Here is an 18,194-nt window from a genome sequence, read left to right on the forward strand (position 1 = left end):
GATTGCTTATCATCAATATACAATATCTAAGACATAATTATACATTTTTTATTGATAAAATCTAAATCTGTATTTATATATATATATATTGATGTGACACGATCTGAATTATTCGACCCGACTAGTCGAACCGGTGACCCATGACCCAGAGGCAAAAATGGTTCACCCTCTGGGTCGGTTTTTAAAACACTGATTTGGATTTTTCAAGGTGGCAGGCCACTCACTTATGCTGGTCAATTATTGGTTTCTTTCATCTTTTTATCATCTACGTGAGATTATCAATTGATTTTTTGGCAATACCTTCGTATTGTTTTAACTTTTATGATACATTTTTTATTAGTTATATATCTAATATATCAAAAATATAAAGTGCTCAATGGAACTAATTATGGAATTCTAGATAATTAGGTATGGAGATTAGATAGGAGATCATCCCCCATGATTTCCAATGCATGGTGAGATGTGCATGTGGGGCGCTTAGGGGCACCCTCTATGGGGTGTTAATGTGATCTCTTACATATGACTCAGTAGCTGATATGGGCACTTGATGTGGAAAACATGGTGGAAAGGCAGAAAAACAAAAGATAAACTCCATTTCTTACAAGAGAGTGAGGAATTATGTCCTCTATGTAACTCTACCATGGAAAACTAGAGACATTTATTTTTTCGATTCATTATGAAGGTTGTTTGCTTAAATGCCCAAATAGGTATTAATCCAGAAAACTTTCAGTCCCTGACCCTGAGGGCCTGTTCGTTTGCTTTGAAGTCTAACATTTGAAAGTGCAATAATTACATTAAGAGGTATATTGGTATTGGTAAACTTTTCTTTCCTCTAAATTTTGAATGTAGAGAATGTTGTTTTGAATTTTGAATTCTGAAAATGATCAAATATCCATTTTGACCCCATATATGAGAGTTTTTGTTTGTCTTTTTGGGGGTATCATTGAAAAAAAATAAGAAATAAGAGTTAAGAGGAAACGAACAAGCCCTAAGCCAATTTGTTCTATCATGGAAGCAAAGTATCCTAAGTACTGCATAACCAAAAACTCTAGAGCCCAGTAATCTTAGTGGAAAAAGCCTCATCATATTTGGACTTCTCTCAATAGGAAATAAATCGACAACAAAATGACGTGAACATAGTCCAAGAAGCTCAAATAAAGAGTTTGCATCGTTTGTCCCTTTAGGGACAAAAATTTTTCTATGGATGGGACAGAAATTGGAGCCAGACAATTTTACTAGACTATACGAAAAGTGCAGTCATCAAAACGTTCCAGCAAATGCTTGGCAGTGACCTAAGGAGATACCCAAGCATGGGTTCCTCTGTTCTTCTCCCATTGAAGAACTTACAACAATCACCCATCAAAGTTGATGGTGTGGTATGTTGTGGCATGCCAAAAGGGTCCTGCATTCAAGTGACGAAAGGAAGCTTTGTTAGAGCCTTGAACACATGTGGGAGAATCAAAATTACCAATGCGTCGCCGAATTAGTCCATGGAGACAATGCCACTAGCAAGAGTCATGGGAGATTTGATTCTATTTCCTAATGGCTTTGTCATTATAATCAATGGTGCTTCATCTGGGACTGTCAGGTGGGAATTGGACCAATAACCAAGAACCAGTGCTCAAATCGATCATTTATAGACCAGATAACCCATCAAGGTCAAGGTTTGAAGTACAAAACCTGTCTGCCACACCGTGTATCTACTGCAATTCAGGATGGAGGAATTGCCGTTGGTGGTAGCAATCCGCATATATATTACAATTTCACTGGCATGATCGAACAAGAGGGGGGAGGAAGAGAGGATCAAATCAACCTCCCACAAGATTTTTCTTACAACGTCCCATAACATATCCCTGCCATGTATTAGGAACGTCTTCCCATGATAATACCAAAAATGATGATGTCATCATTGGGAGGTGTTCCCAATACATGACGAGGATGTACTGTAAAACGTTGCGGGGGATAATCTTGTAGGGGACTGATTTGAACTCGAGGAAGAGGGGTCGTAGCCGTGTCTACCATTCTACTACAATCCTACTTCGGGATGGATGAATTCTTGTTGGTGGTAGCAACCCCACATGTTTACTACAGTTTCACCGATGTGATCAAATGTAAGAGTGGGAAGGAGGAAGGGCAACGGAAGAGAGAAAGAAGGGTAAGAGTATGAGGGAGAAGGAATGAACGAGAGAGAGAGAGAGAGGGGTGGGTAATAAAATTAAAAGGAACTTTGGAATCCGACCGTTAAGTCTCAATTCGTTAAATTTAAGTCTCAATTACTGTTTGAAAATTGATTAACGCTACCCTATTGTTTCAGACAATTGACTAATACTTTCTTTACCATTAGTATCTCCTAATATTCCGTTAACAATAAGATAAAAATACTATTTTACCCTTCTATTTTTTGTAATTTGTGTATGAGAGTTATGTCAGTTGGGGTTTTCCAGGAAACTCCCGGTATGCTAAGAGGGGTGGTGGAGAGGGAGAACGAAGAGGAGAAAGCGGGTAGAGGAAGAAATCACCGCCGCTATTGGAAGTTGCAGCGACAACGGTGATTTTGGTAGATCCGTTTCTGAATGCTTCTTCTCAAGTTCCCTCTGTCTCAGTCTTACTCTTTAGTAGAGTGCTTGTTGCACTTAGAGGTGCTCCTTTTCTCGTCTGGGCAGAGCAAACGCCTATTGCCTCAACTTCTCCTTGACAAGGTAAAATCCCACTTCTTTGTTCCAATTCATATTTCTTTCAGTAGTGACTGATGTGTTTTCTTTCCCGGTTCCCCCTGATCTTCTTTTCCCTCGTGTGCATTTCCAAAGCCAACAACCCATTTGAACCTACATTAGATTCCCGCTATCAGCCTCTGTTGTTGCAATCAACAACGGAGATACCATGCCAAAAATCCCTTCACACCCACAGGGGCGCAACATTGCCTTCATCACAGTAAAAAACCCCTTCACACCATGCCGCTAGCTCGATATCATCCTTCCTGACGAGATCTACAACCTTGCCGTCCAGTTGCTTACCGGCTAAAGCCTTCCTCTGACAAAACCACTACTGTAAATTGGTGCTTAGTGGCTTTCCCGAAGAGCACTACGACAAGGAGTGGGATCTGATCATGCTCGATGCACTAAGGGGATACTTCCTAGAGGTTCCCTAGATCGTCTTACAACTTCAGAGTTAATGGAAATGCACACAAGGAAAATCTTATCAGAGAAATCTGACTATAAAATCCAAAGTTGTGAATTACCACTAAAGCAGTGCTGGTTGTTGGGAGTTGTGTGTTGAGAGTTTTCATTGCAGATTGGTAGAGTGGAACTTCTAGGTTTTCATTAGCAGATTGGGAAAGAAAAACCGATTTTTCTTCAGAGGGTTAATCATCATTTTCTTCATCTTCCTCGGTTTGTCTTCACTTCCCAGATCCCTCTTGCCCCTGTTTCATCCGGCCTCTTTCTCTCTCCATCGGCTATGTCTAGAGTTCCTCCGTCTTTCTCCGCCAGCAACCCCTTTTTTTCTGTTCATCTTCTTCCTACTCTCGGCATCGAACAATAGCAATGATTTTCTCCCCCTTCCAACCTCGTCTTTGTTTAAATCATTCCTTTCTTCTTGCTTTGTTTCCATTTGTGTGAGAAAAAGCTTAGGTTTTTTTTGGTTATGCTGCAATCTTTCTAGATATCTCTTGCTCATACGTGCGGAAAGCTCCTTATAGGGCAGAGGAGGTTCTGTCTTGAATTACATTGTGTTTCGGTAATGGCATCGTGATCTTCAATTTCCTTTTGACGTGAGACGAATCCAATTGAGTTGGAACTTTGTCCTAAACAGATGAAGTAATCTTTGATATGAACCATAAGTAAACTCATCCGGTAGCCTACTTCGACAATTCATTCCACTAGGGAGAATGATATTCTTCCTCTTATTCAACATCTTTCAAGCACAACTGATCACTGCTTTGTTAAAGAATTCCATATTTGTGGGCACCCAGGGAAGAGATGATGAATAGTGTTTTTTCTGTTATCTAAAAAATGAATTCAAAATGAGGGAGGGGTAGCATTGGATTTTAAAAGAATTTTAAACACCACGTGGTCTCACCGAGTAATAACAGATGCTAATGGTAAGGGTTGAGTTAATCAATTGTTAAAAACAGTAGGGGTAGCATTAGTCAATTTTCAAACAGAAAGGGCAACACTTAGTCAACTAGCTAAAGCATAAGGGTAGTTTAAAAAATTTACCCTAAATGTTTTTGTGGATAGGTCTTTTGATCCAATACTGAGAAATGCTGGAGCAAGAGATATATAACATCTATAACTACTAACAATTCTATCTTGTGGGCAGAAAACACAAGAATCAAGTCACCTTGGTGGGCAATGATTCACGGACTCTCAACAGCTCTGAAGTGGAAGGACAAGCCAACAGTTGTATTTTCTGACTCTCTTTTGGTTGTAAATAGTCTACAAAATAAGTGATGGTTGCAAGTAGCAGATCTAAAGGAAGCAAGCAAGGAACTTCTGAACCTTTTTGATAATATATATGTATTAAGCATATCCTCCGTAGGGAAGAAAACTATGTAGCTCACAACCTAGCTTATAATGCTTGTATAAGCTAGGAAATGAAGAGCTTCTCCCAATATAGTCTTCCAAAGAGCTTCTCCCAAGCTGTATGTTCTAGGAAATGAAGAAATACTTGAAATATCTTTAAATTTTAAGTTTTGCCAGATAGGAAGGATTGAAGGAGTGAGTCCGAATCTGGTTGGGAGGGAGGGGACATACCGGAATTATCACAGTATGGCCAATGGGCCTTTCTCTCTCTCTCTCTGGAATAGGCAGGAGACAAAATCATGTACACCGGGCTGGACTATGACACATGTATGTATTATGATATAAAAATAAAAGTAAAAGGACAAAATAATTAAGATTGACCGTATAAGGGCTATTTGGTATGCTATATAGCTAAACCTAAACCCGATCATTTCCTGTCCAATATTCTTTACCCACACTCTATAATTATAGTCATACTCATACATAGTGAAATGTATGGTCGCAACGGGTAGAAAAAAGTGAGTAGGACATTAGAGGTGATAAATTTAATAAATATTAAACATAAAATAATAAAAAATAGATAAATTTCATGATATCTTCAACATAATTTTTTTATTATTTATTGTGCAATTTATGCACCATAATTTAACTGTATAGTTTTTGGCTAGTGAGGTTTGGGGTAGGTAGACAGATTATTTGATTTGTATTGGGTAAATAGTAAATAGCAAAGTTCATTCACTACATTTACTGAGCTGCAAGCATTTATCTGGACTGAATTTTAATCATTTAATGAAAAATCAAGTGAGCAACTACCCTCTACCCATCTTATTCCTAGTGTCTCCTCTGCCCCCCCCCCGTTTCTCTTCTTCCTCTCCAAACTCCAATCCCAGACGATATCACGAATTGACCGAATTTCCTGACTCTTCTCCTCCGATCGGCTCAAGGTTCCTCTGCAAGACTGTAAGTTCTCTTCTCTTACGCCAAAATTTGTCCATCTGAAACAAAAGTCTTTCTCGTCGCGGACTAAATAGCACTATTTAGTTAGCTCTATCAACTGCTTTTATGCTTCCTGCACTCTCTGCAGCTTGAAATGAACCCTAAATCATCGAACTTGAGTACGGTGTTCGATGTCAATTTCTTAGCAGGTTCCGTTCCATCTTTTGTTGATCTTGGCTTCTGTGTCCGGACTCAGGACTTGATCAGATCTTTCTCTATTTAAGTTTTACGATTCATGTTGCATCAATCTATACTTCCATCTTGCGGAGGGACTTCTCGTATCATATTGTTTAATAAAATTCTTGTCAAAATTCGGGAAATAGTTCAAAGTTATAGTTCGTCTAGCTTACAGATGCTTCTGTTTTGTGTAAATGGGATCCCGACATCATTTGTTAATTGATGAAAATAGCATGGTTTAGAGTGATGATTGGACTGACTTCATAAAGGATTGAGCTTAGTTCTTATTTTACCTTTTCTTGCTTGCTCGTCTTGTTGCCTTCACGAATTTGTGATTTCCTTAATCTCTTCAAATATCTTTGATTACCATGGATCCATTTCTTCCACAAAGCTTTCATGGCAAGCTTAAAGGAACTTGAGCTCAATCGTGTAGAATTTTCACCTTCCAGTGAGGCCTTTTCCTTCAAAGAAAATGAAATTTTACCTGAAATATGACGTAGGCATCTAAGTTGTTTATCTTGACTGCCTCTTCCATTAACTCTCATTTTAATTTTTTTTCCTTTAAAGTCATTATCCCACCGTACGCATTTCATATTGGACTACCAACTTACCATGTTCTTCAAGTCCATTATATTCAATAGGTATAGTACCTGTATGCAGTGTTATTTGACTTAATAAATTCGTTTCTTTACATTATACTTCTATCCTTATTCTGCACACCCATATGCAACTAAAATGTTTCATGTTTTGGCTCAGGAGACATTTGTGACATCTCAAACTTTTAGTTCCTAAAGACTGAAGGAGCCTGGACACTATTTGTTTCTGAATTTTGATATAAATAATGGATATATCTACAATGAACCGTGGACAGCTCACTATTTTGGGATCTGCATTCTCTGTGATGCTTACAATGCATTTCACAGTTCAACTCCTATCACAGCACCTTTTCTACTGGAAGAACCCAAAGGAGCAAAAGGCCATAATAATCATCATTCTCATGGCCCCTATATATGCTATTGACTCCTTTGTTGGTTTATTGGATATTCGGGGAAGCAAGCCATTTTTCATGTTTTTGGATTCAATAAAGGAATGTTATGAGGCTCTGGTAATTCTTCTCGACTCGGTAGTAAGATAATTCCAGTTATGGCTTCGTTTGCTCATCATGTTACCACTACTAAGCTTCTTATGTTCTTACTTGCAGGTGATTGCTAAATTTCTGGCTTTGTTGTACAGTTACTTGAATATATCCATTAGTAAAAACATAGTTCCAGATGAAATCAAAGGAAGAGAAATTCACCATTCATTCCCAATTACTCTTTTCCAGGTGAGAAATTGTTTCTTTTTTAATAATTTTCTGCTGTTTCTTGATTATGAAAGCAGATGAAGTTAATACCATTCATCCTGGAGGTAATGGGAGTCATTGAATAAACATATGATTCATGGACATGGGTAAGGTTCAACTTGGGAAACATTTCGGGCTTTGTCATGGAGTGCAAGTGCTCCATTTCTAACCCATTTTAATTGTCAAAAGCCAGACATAAAAAGGTCACCAGATGGTTCTTCCAGAATAAGTTATTGACCAGACATAAAAAGCTCGTGATGTTGGCCAGAGGAGATAAATGGTTCTTGTGGTCTCTCTGATAATGATTTTTTTTTAAATTTTGATAATTTTGAAAATCTTATTGTAGTCACATGTCTTGCTACTTCTGAACCCTATTGTTGCACCAGTATCCGAGCTAGGCTATCTTTAGATAATGTTGCATGATGTTCAGAATAAACCGTGTGGATTGTCTGGTTTTTTGGACTTTCCGAAAGTAGTGCCTTAGGAACCTTGTATTAGTTGGACATTGACAAAATTTGCTCTAGTTACATCAATTTTCAGTTTCTTATGAGTCATGCTTTGTATTGGCCAGCATATCAATCATCTCAGCTAGGCCAAGTCATGCAAATCTGTACCTACTATGAAAACTGGGAGCAGTCAGCCATTGAACAACAGAGCTTTTTGATACTCTTGCTATTAAAGTATGGGTTTTGGAATCTATACATCTTGTTAAGACCCCATAAACCCCAGCTGTAGACCTGTTAATGAAGTCAACCTGTTGGGATGGGGGCTATGTATATATGTTTCACACAATGTTCTTCTACTTGCAGCCGCGCACTGTTCGACTGAACCACCAGACATTGAAGCTTCTCAAATACTGGACTTGGCAATTTGTCATCATCCGGCCTGTGTGCTCTGTCTTAATGATAGCACTTCAACTTCTGGGCCTGTACACCAATTGGGTCAGCTGGACATTCACCATCATTCTCAATATTTCAGTTTCACTAGCTTTGTATTCTCTTGTGGTCTTTTACCATGTCTTTGGGAAGGAGCTGGAACCACACAGGCCTCTTGCCAAATTCCTGTGCATAAAAGGGATAGTTTTCTTTTGCTTTTGGCAGGTATTCTTTTCATCCATGCCCTTACTGTTAATCTTAAGCTTAACTAGCCAATCAAGAAACACTGAAGCACTTGAAGAAACAATCGCAGTGGTTGTGGTTATTTTGGATATCAAACTAAATAAATACATACTGGAACCTACTATTGCATATACCACATAGAAGATCTCCTAAAGACACCCAGATGGTAGGGTGGGAGAGGGGGGTCCCACATGTGTATGGATTGAATGTCTGTGCATGTGTGCAGTACAGCTGAATGTATGGTCATATGGTGTGTACTGGGTGTAATGGCTTTATATTTCCACTTAGTATCCCTCCTTTATTATTCTTTTGCAAATCAAGTGGCCTTATGTTCCATTTGTATTTACAAATGCTTGTCCTTGCATGTTTGCAGGGAGTTGCACTTGAGATACTTGCTGCAATGGGAATCATTAAATCTAATCACTTCTGGTTAGATGTAGAGCAAATTGAGGAAGCCTTGCAAAATGTCTTAGTCTGTCTTGAGATGATTATATTTTCAGTTTTCCAGCAGTATGCATACCCCGTCACACCTTACAGTGGAGACGTGGCATCAAAGCTTCTATCAGACAAGAAGAATGAATGACATAAGAGAGGTGCAACTGCAGGCAGGCAGGCAATTAATTTTCATGCAATAGTAAGCTTAAGAGATCTTGGCTTCTGTCAATATTGCTGGAGGCTTGGTGATTTATGAATATCTTCCATTTTATTGAACTAAACATGCTCATTTGGAATCTCATCCGTATTTTCACCTCCATAGATCCCCAGTACAAGTTTTTAGTTAATAACAAAATCTAAATATAGCTCATCAAAATGCTGTTATAGCCTTATTACAGTAATTTCCAATTAGTTCTGTAACTAATCAGTTGTGGTACACTCTTATTTCTACCATCAGTTCTGCAACTTCTATAGAATACAGTACTGGAGATTGGAGTAATCTAAGCCCAAAAGAAAGGTGCACCATTTACATTGCTCTTTGCATACTAGAGGCTTCAGCCCAGCGCATTCAATTGGCTGCACTTTAGGGGTCCTCTGTTACTGTCACCGAATTGGATACTGGACGCATTTACTCTATCTCGCACACCAGAATGTGGAGTAGATCAGGCTATTGTAACCTCTCATTTGATCAAACCTCGTTTGGATTGATTTCTATATCCGTAATTAGAGGTTGACTACAGTAATGATAATAAAAATAGAGAAAAAAAAAACATTTTAGTGAATGAGTAAATCGTATTAATGACCCAACAAATGGAGAAAACACAAAACGCAGAACATGGCCCAAGAAAAAACAGCAAAAGGGTTGGGTGTTTGGAGTCTAAAGAAAAAATAGATGGGGAAATGTTACAAATAGCAGTATCAAATGTAAATACTAATATTTGCTTTGAGGGTAAAATTGTAATTTCAATTTATGATAGTATCAATTTTTGTCACCTAAGCCTTGTCCCAATTATATGTGGTCAGCTACATGAATCGTGCTATGTCATTTTATTTTGTTTAGTGCAAGGATCAAAGTATCGGTATCGGGTATCGTATCAGATAGTTTGGATAGGAATATTGATACGCTTTGGAAACGCATGGATATGGATGAAAGATATGAAAATACATGGATATCCTAAGAAAATAATACAATTTTTGTAAATACATCAATGACATTTTAAAAGCCAAAATAGCCACAAATAAAGCATAAATCTATACTACTTTAAAAAGTACGAATAGCCTCAAGAATATTTTTGAATTTTCTGAAGACAAAACTTATCCCTCTATATTTAAATTTATTGATAAAAAATGAGGGCAAATAGTGTAGTTGGTTATTGATATTAAATGGTTTAAACATAGGTAATTTTAAGATATCCAATGCATTCAATTCTCTCTCATTAAATCCAATATTTAAGGTATAAATTTGTATTCACCTTCATTGAATCATATATTTAAGGGTTTTTTGTTTTTTTCTCATCATTAAATTCTATAATTAAATTCATACATAATAAATTAATAATTTTAATAATATAAAAACTTATACTTTTAAATTTACCTGCAAAAACAGTGTTTTCATCTAGGTGGTGGCAAAAAATTAAACCATTTGGGTCCAAGAACCAATTCATGTTGTCACAATTAAGTAATAAAATTCAAAAATATATAAAATGCAAAAAAATAAAAAATGGGAACATTTTTAACATAATATATTTGACATATTAAACAATAATCAATATAATAAACAATGTTTTAAAAACTGACCCTGAGGCCGACCCTCTTTTGACTTCGGGTCACCAATTCAATTATCAAGGTCAAATGAGTCAAAACCGCTCCGCGTCAACACTATACGTTTGTGTATGTAAAAATACATATTTTATCAATAAATAGTATAATTATATTTTACATATATTTTATAATTATGTTTTATGACATATACTATATGTATTATGTTACATTTATTTTTGTTTTTTAATTCGAATCTTAATTTTTTATTTATAAAAATATTAAAATTTCAATTTGGGGCCAAAAAAGGGGTTTTTTTGCGAAAATAGCAAAGCAAGGAGCCTAAGGTCCTTGCGACATATAGATCTTGAAAATTTACTAAAAAAAAGATAACCCTAATTAGACATCGAAGTGCAAAGTTATGGCTTTTAAAAGTTTGCACATAATTAAGTGTGCAACTTGTAACCTGGTTATTGGGTCGAATGAGGCAATGGTTGAACCACCAGGGTTAGACAGTTTTTAATTGAAAGGGGGAGTTTCAACAGAACTAAACCCAGGATCAAGACCGAGTGACGGTTTGAACGGTTCAATTGGCCAAGTCAACAATAGGTTGAAAACATTAATGATAAATAAGAAATGCATTTTATTAATGATGGAAATGAAATGTAAAATTTAAAACCAATTGGAAGTAAAACTATTTTCCTATTATCTCTCATTAAATCTCATATCTAAGGTATATTCTCTTATTAAATCCTATATTTAAGATATATTTTTCTCATTATTAAATTCAACTAATTAAATCCACAACATTAATTTTAATAATATAAAAACAAATATTATGAAAAATAATTTGAAAATAAAACCATTTTCTTCCCTCTTGGTGGGGGTAAGTAATTCAACCATTTGGGGTCAAATACATTAATAAATAATGCCATAATTAAATAATAAAAATAAAATAAATAATACAAAAAATAAAAAGAATTGGGCACGTCACTAATATTGTATATTCATTATATTGAACAAAAAATAAGTATGAAATGTAAGAAGCATTTTTATAAAAGATGAAAATGGAATGCCAAGATTAAAATCAACCTAGAAATGAAATGATGTCATAGTCAAATAATAAAATTTTTAAAAATAAAAAATACAAAGAGTCACAAAACGTAAATGTTATACATAAGATATAATGTTATATATTTATAAAATTATAAAATATTGGGTACATGTACAATATTATACATTCATTAAATTGAACAAAAATAAATATTATATATAAGATATAATTTTATCAATAATGGAAATGTAATGCAAAATTTAATGTCAACCTAGAAATCTAACTTTGTTTTTTAGGCCGTGGGTTAGTGGTTTAGGTAAAATGGATTAATCGATGATATGATAGTTAAATAATAAATATTTAAAAAGTAATAAAAAAGTACAACTAATTAAAAATATATATAAAAAATTATATATTAATTATGTCAAACAAAAATTAAGTGTGGTAAGTAAAAACCATTTATATAATGTATATGAAATATATAATTTAAAACTGATCCGAAAGCAAAGCTATTTTCTTATCTAAATGATGGGTCAATGGTCCGGCTTTTCAAAGAAATTCATGATGTTATAATTGAATAATAAATATTTAAAAAAGGTTGAACACAAAAAATAAAAAAAAAAGTACAGAGTTTTGTTAAAGACATTTTGAAGCATTTCCACTATTATATAATCATCATATTAAATAAAAATAATTGCTAAAATAAAAATTATTCTTATTTAAGAAAAAAATAGAAACAAAATTAGTAGTGTAATAGTAATAGTACTACTACTACTACTACTACTACTACTAATAATAATAATAATAATAATAAGTGGCTAAAAGACAACATAATAATAACAATATAAACTCATATATTTTAAAAGTGGCTAAAAAACAAAAACATTCTTTACCCAAGTGATGGCTAAGGCAATTCAACCATTCAAATCAAATTGATAAACCTATGAAGTTATAGTTAGGTAATAAATTTTTTTAAATAGAAATAAATATAGAAAATTACAAAAATGTAGAAAAATTAGACACATTTATGATACTCTTATTAATCAAATTAAAAAAGTAAGTGTAATAAAAAGAATTATTATTATTGATAATGAAAATGAAATACATACTTTAGAACCGACCAAATTGAAATTATTTTACTATTTGGTATAGTTCAATGGTTCAAATTTTAGGTCGAATGTATTAACATTTAATGTCATATATAAATAATAAAAATTAATAAAATATAAAAATACATAAATTTTGCAAAAAAAATAGGAAGATGTATAATATTAACTAATTATCATATTAAACAAAAAGTAAGTGTGACATACCGAAATTATTTTTACACATAAATATAAAACAAATATAGAAAAAAAATAAAGACATTTATAATTCTATATTTACACTACTAAATTTTTTTTACTAAAATTACCCTCAGTTTCTTTATTTAAGAAAGGGTATAAAAGTCATTTTATTTCAACTTTAATGGCTATTAAAATGCCCATGATTGTGTATTTAGTATATCTCTAATAGTAAGTGTTGAAAATGTAACTTCAATTATTACTTTTCACCTCATTTAATCCTCCTCTCATTAAGGGGGTGTTCCGTAGTGTGGATGAGAAATTGGTGGGAGTGGACTGGTCCACACCACACTTTATGGCAGGGACCAATCCACACCATACCATAATCCACAACTGTTTTAAACTGTGGATAGACTATGTAGACTGGACCAGTCCACACCCACAGTGTTAGGCGTCATCATCACACTTTTTGGTTCAAGGTATCTCATATGCATTTTATGAATGATCTACACAGTCAATCATAAATGTCTAATTTTTGCATTTTATATGATAAATATATTGAAAAATGGCATTGATAAATTAATATTAACCAATAAATATTAATTTTAATAAAAACGATAGTAAAATAATTAAAAAAATTATTTTATTGATAAAAACATAAAAAACTAATATTTAAATAAATAAAAAGAGTGGAGAATGAGCACCGCTAGGCTTGTGCTAAAATTAAAATTAAAAATACCGTTTTATTGATAAAATGTTAAAAAATAAAAATTAAAAGAAAGAAAAGTATGTAGAAGAGATGTATTGTATCAAAATAGAGTGTGAAAATGCTATGGACTGACCACATCTACAAGATTTATGTGTGACCGAGATTTTGGACTGTGGACGGGTATGATCCATGATATATATAGTGTGGACTGGTTTTGTCCACAACCAACCGAATAGGGCATTCATTCCATCCCATGAACTGAAATAGTCCATCCATGAGATGAACACATTACTGAATGCCACCTAAGTCTTATACTTAAATTATTAACTCTCATTTTATCTTATTAAATTAGATTTATGTTAATAATTTTAATAATATAAATCCATATATTTTAAAACTGACTAAAAAACAAAACCATTTTTAATCCAAATGGTGGCTAAGCAATTCAACCATCCAAATCAAATTGACCAACCTATGAAGTCATAGTTAGATAATAAAATTTTTAAAATAGAAATAAATATAGAAACTTACAAAAAATGTAGAAAAAAATTACACATTTATGACAGTGTAATAAACAAGAATTATTTTTATTGAAAATGTAAACATAATTTAGAACTTACCAAAATGAAATTATTTTATTATTTGGCAAAGACCAATAGTTCAAAATTTGGGTCAAACATGTTAACGTCATAAATAAATAATAAAAGTTAATAAAAGTGTGGATTCAATGTGGTAGAAGTGGAATTAGTGGTAGAGGATTACATGGTTCCATTGCACAATGTGGTAGAAGCGACCATTGAAGAATCAGAGTGAGAAGAGATAACTGACCTGATCAGACATCAAATCTCTGATACAAAGGATTTAATTGATACACATATCTATACAATATATTAAAGTGTAAATGCGATGTGAAACTTTTTTGGAACTAAAATTACCCTTTACTTCTTTGCTTAAGAAAGGGTATAAAAGTTATTTGAATGTCAACTTTAATGGCTACTAAAATGCTTATATTTGTTTATTTAATGCATTTCTAATCGTAAGGGTTGAAAATATAACTTCAATTATTATTTTCCACCCCATTTAATCCCATCTCATTAAGTCTTATATTTAAAGTATTAAATCCCATTCTTTTTTATTAAATCCTATAGTTTTAATTTTTCACTAATAAATGCTATTAATTAGATTTATACCAATATTTTTAACAATATAATACCATATATTTTAAATCTGACTAAAAAACAAAACCATTCTTTATCCAAGTGGTGGCTAAGCAATTCTACCATCCCAATCAAATTGATCAACCTACGAAGTCATAGTTAAGTAATAAAATTATTAAAATAAAAATAAATATAGAAAATTACAAAAAGTATAGAAAAAATGGACACATTTATGATATTTTATTAATTAAATTAAAAAATAAGTATACTAAACAAGAATTTTTTATTAATAATGAAATACATAATTTATAACTAACCAAAAATGAAATATAAAAATTAATAATAGATAGTTCAACTTTTGGGTTAAATGTGTCAACCTTTAATGCCATAAACAAATAATAAAAATGCAAAAATGAAAAATACATTAATTTTGCAAAAAAAGCATTAATGCACATTTATAATATCATATATTTATCATATTAAATAAAAAGTAGGTGTGATATATTAGAATTATTTGTACACACAAAAATACAAAAAAAAATTGTAGAAAAAATTGAGCACATCTATAATTCTGTATTTACACTACTATTAAAAAGATGAAAAATTGTGGAACTTTCTTTTACTAAAATACTCATTTTAAATTCAGTCCATATTTAATTGTAAAATTTAAATTGTAAATTGAACTACTACTTTTCACCTCATTCAATTCCTTCTATTTAAATCTTACATTTTTTTTTGATAAATGAACAAAAACAAATATACACCAAAAAAAGAAAACACTACAAAATGAAGTCTAGTTTAGTAGGTAGGTCTGTCAATGATACTTGAAACTTAACAACTCGATCAGATTATCACATATTTGGGTGGGGTATTTTGTAATCAGATTTGGATTTTGCAAATTTGTATCTAATTAATAATAAAATTTATAAAATATAAAAACAAAAAATAAAAAATATATATAAATTTTATAAAAAAATTGGATATATTATTATTGTCATTATCATCATCTAGAATTGCCCACGTGCATCCTTACTAGTAGATAAAAAAAAATATATTGCTAATATATCAAGATACATAGGTATCATACAACTTTGTTGAAAATCCAACAATCAAGAGTCCAAGATTCATATTATATAGTTTTTACAAAGTTAAACATGCACAAACCATTATTATGTTAAATTCTATAAGTCCAAGACGCAAAACATATGCAACTATTATATTTTAATTACTATAGCAATTATTTTATATTTTTTAATTTTTAACATTAAAAAAAAACTCAATTAAATATTAAATTTTGAAATATTTGATAAAATCAAAATTACTATCATATGAAATTTATAATTTTTCTAAGATACATATATTATTATCATATTTTTACTTTTAATCTTAACTAAAAGTATATCAAAATTAATAAAATTTCTAAGATACATATCATATGAAATTCATAATTTTTAATTGTTAACATTTTTATTTTCTATAGTTTTTTTTCTGAAATAACAAACCATTTTTTTATATAAATTTAAATTAGTGGATTTGATAAATTCAATTTAATATTATATTCTTGAATATTTTGTAAACATTATTTTTAATTTTTGTAAATGACAAATATGTTATATTTTAGTCTAAATTAAAATATCAATGAATAATTTATAAACAAATATTAAAATTTGAAGATACATATTATGTATAAATTTATGAAATTTAAGAACTAAAATAATTATCTATTATTAATATTTTTATTTGTATAACTTATTGAGAGTAAAAAACAATTTTTGATATAAATGTAAAATTGATAATTTTTTTGCTTCATTAATATTTTTAAAATAGTAATTTTTAATATTATTTTTTATTTTAAGTTAGAATTATTGAACACAAACAATGTATGTATTTGTCTAAGTTTATGTTAATGGTAAAGTTAATAAAGTGTATTTTATTTCACTTAATATCATAAGTTGAATGATGGTGTAGTGGTGTAGGAAGGTAGTGTACAATAGCATTGGTGTTGAGACTTGAATTCAAATGTTCATAGGAGCATTTTATAAACAAGACAAGGGATGCACATGTATCGATCAATGTCATTGCTTTAGATAATTAGAGATGTTTTTTTTTTAGGGTTTGTTTCACCGTTTTCTCAGAAAATGGCTCTTCTTTTTTTGGCATCGATGCTGCCACATAGGTTGTTTTCTAGGAAAGCAGCACCAATTTTGTTTGGTACTAGTGTTGTAAAACCGTTTTCAGCATTGGTCTTATATTATCCAACGTCCAAGATGATGCCACATCATTACACTATTGGTAGTAACAAGTTGTTTTTTGAGGAAACATTGAGTTTGGTGTTTCTTCAGACCACATTTTCCTGATTTCTAAAGGCATGGTTTGGAGCAATGTTTTTTTTTTGGAAAAACGATACCAAATAAGAGGTCGTTTTCTGAAGCACCGCTTTTTCTGATGTGGTGCCTACGTGGCACCTATGACACCTATGTCAAACATTGCCTTACAAATTTTTGAAAAACACAAAAAATGTATTTGACTGAGATGCAAGCTAATTGGGCAATTAAAGTGTTTTGGCTTATTATTGTAATATATTTATAATGACAAATGTATGCCATCTGAAAAAAAAGATACCAGCTTTTTAAATTTTAATGTGCCACATCACCTTAGTGATTCAAGATCACCAAGGCTACTCAAGAATCATTAATTTTAATGATTCAAGAAACACCTCCTTTCCGAAATCCCATAGCTAATCATTGCAACAATATTTTTTTTTGAAAAATGGATTGTCAAACACGATTAATTATTGTTTCTGTTTTTTTATGTGGCAAGCTTGTCAAACACCTACTTAATTTGTAATAGCTCACTTATAAGTTATAACATGTGTCATCGAGGTTCTTTTCATGTGATCAAACCATTTCAGTGTACTTTCATTTTATCACCCATTAGAACTATTCTTAGGGATCTTCATAGGACTTCATTTCTAATCCTGTCCTTTCTAGTTTTATGACTACTTCATCTAACTATTTGCATTTCTACCACACAATTTATTGGCATACTATTTCTCAACTATACACACTCAACTTTATACAAATTAGTTGGCCTTAATAACTATTTTACATAATTTTACTTTAAGTGGAAGTGATATTCACCCATCACATAAACTCTCAATCCATCCTTCCATTTTGCCCATCATGATTTTGACTCAATGTAACACATTAAGATGATGTGATCAATTGTCATACCCACGATTAAGGTGGTATTTAATGTACTACTATTTAAAAGACAAAAGTATTGAAAAAAAAACAGTAATTGCATCACGAAATTTGATGGACAAAAACTTTCTATAATCTATTATTGTGTTTGAGACTTTTCTTTGGCTTCATGGTTCTACACAAGAAGGTGTAACCCATCCCCAACAACCATAACCTCCCAAGTCCCAACCCTACAGGTGGCAATGAGATTTGATCTCAAGTCTCTATTACAACAAACTAGAGTAGAGACCCTACCAATAGGTGGTGTTTGATAATACTTTTCAGACATTTGAAGTTTAAAAATTTTGCTTTTCAGACGCCACCTATATTTGGGTTGAGTATGAAAAAAAAAAGGATCTAAAATGCATTTTCAGATATGAATTTGTAAAAGAAAGGTCGG

At 32.1% G+C, this 18,194-nt stretch overlaps 1 protein-coding gene across 4 annotated transcripts; it reads left to right on the top strand.

Annotated features, from left to right (window-relative positions):
• Window positions 1-2,431: 2,431 nt before the first annotated feature.
• Window positions 2,432-9,090, top strand: LOC104612595 (uncharacterized). 4 transcript variants are annotated; one of them, XM_010280062.3, is made up of 6 exons: window positions 2,433-2,699; window positions 6,264-6,337; window positions 6,453-6,801; window positions 6,898-7,020; window positions 7,848-8,138; window positions 8,530-9,090. In XM_010280062.3, the coding sequence occupies exons 3-6, from the start codon at window positions 6,538-6,540 to the stop codon at window positions 8,737-8,739; spliced, it is 888 nt and encodes a 295-aa protein (XP_010278364.1). In that variant the 5' UTR covers window positions 2,433-2,699; window positions 6,264-6,337; window positions 6,453-6,537; the 3' UTR covers window positions 8,740-9,090. The 4 variants fall into 4 exon arrangements, with proteins under 4 accessions (XP_010278362.1, XP_010278364.1, XP_010278360.1 ...); XM_010280058.3 differs by lacking the exon at window positions 6,264-6,337 and adding an exon at window positions 4,321-4,403 and having other exon boundaries at window positions 2,457-2,699; XM_010280060.3 differs by lacking the exon at window positions 6,264-6,337 and having other exon boundaries at window positions 2,432-2,699.
• Window positions 9,091-18,194: the final 9,104 nt, after the last annotated feature.

This window comes from Nelumbo nucifera, chromosome 1, assembly GCF_055504915.1.
Source record: "Nelumbo nucifera cultivar China Antique chromosome 1, China Antique-T2T, whole genome shotgun sequence".
Classification (NCBI taxonomy): Eukaryota; Viridiplantae; Streptophyta; class Magnoliopsida; order Proteales; family Nelumbonaceae; genus Nelumbo; species Nelumbo nucifera.

Coding starts and splice junctions, on each gene's coding strand:
- LOC104612595 (XM_010280060.3), top strand. CDS start 6,538: ATGGATATATCTACAATGAACCGTGGACAGCTCACTATTTTGGGATCT. Junction 6,802..6,897: donor AGGAATGTTATGAGGCTCTG/GTAATTCTTCTC, acceptor TCTTACTTGCAG/GTGATTGCTAAATTTCTGGC. Junction 7,021..7,847: donor TCCCAATTACTCTTTTCCAG/GTGAGAAATTGT, acceptor TTCTACTTGCAG/CCGCGCACTGTTCGACTGAA.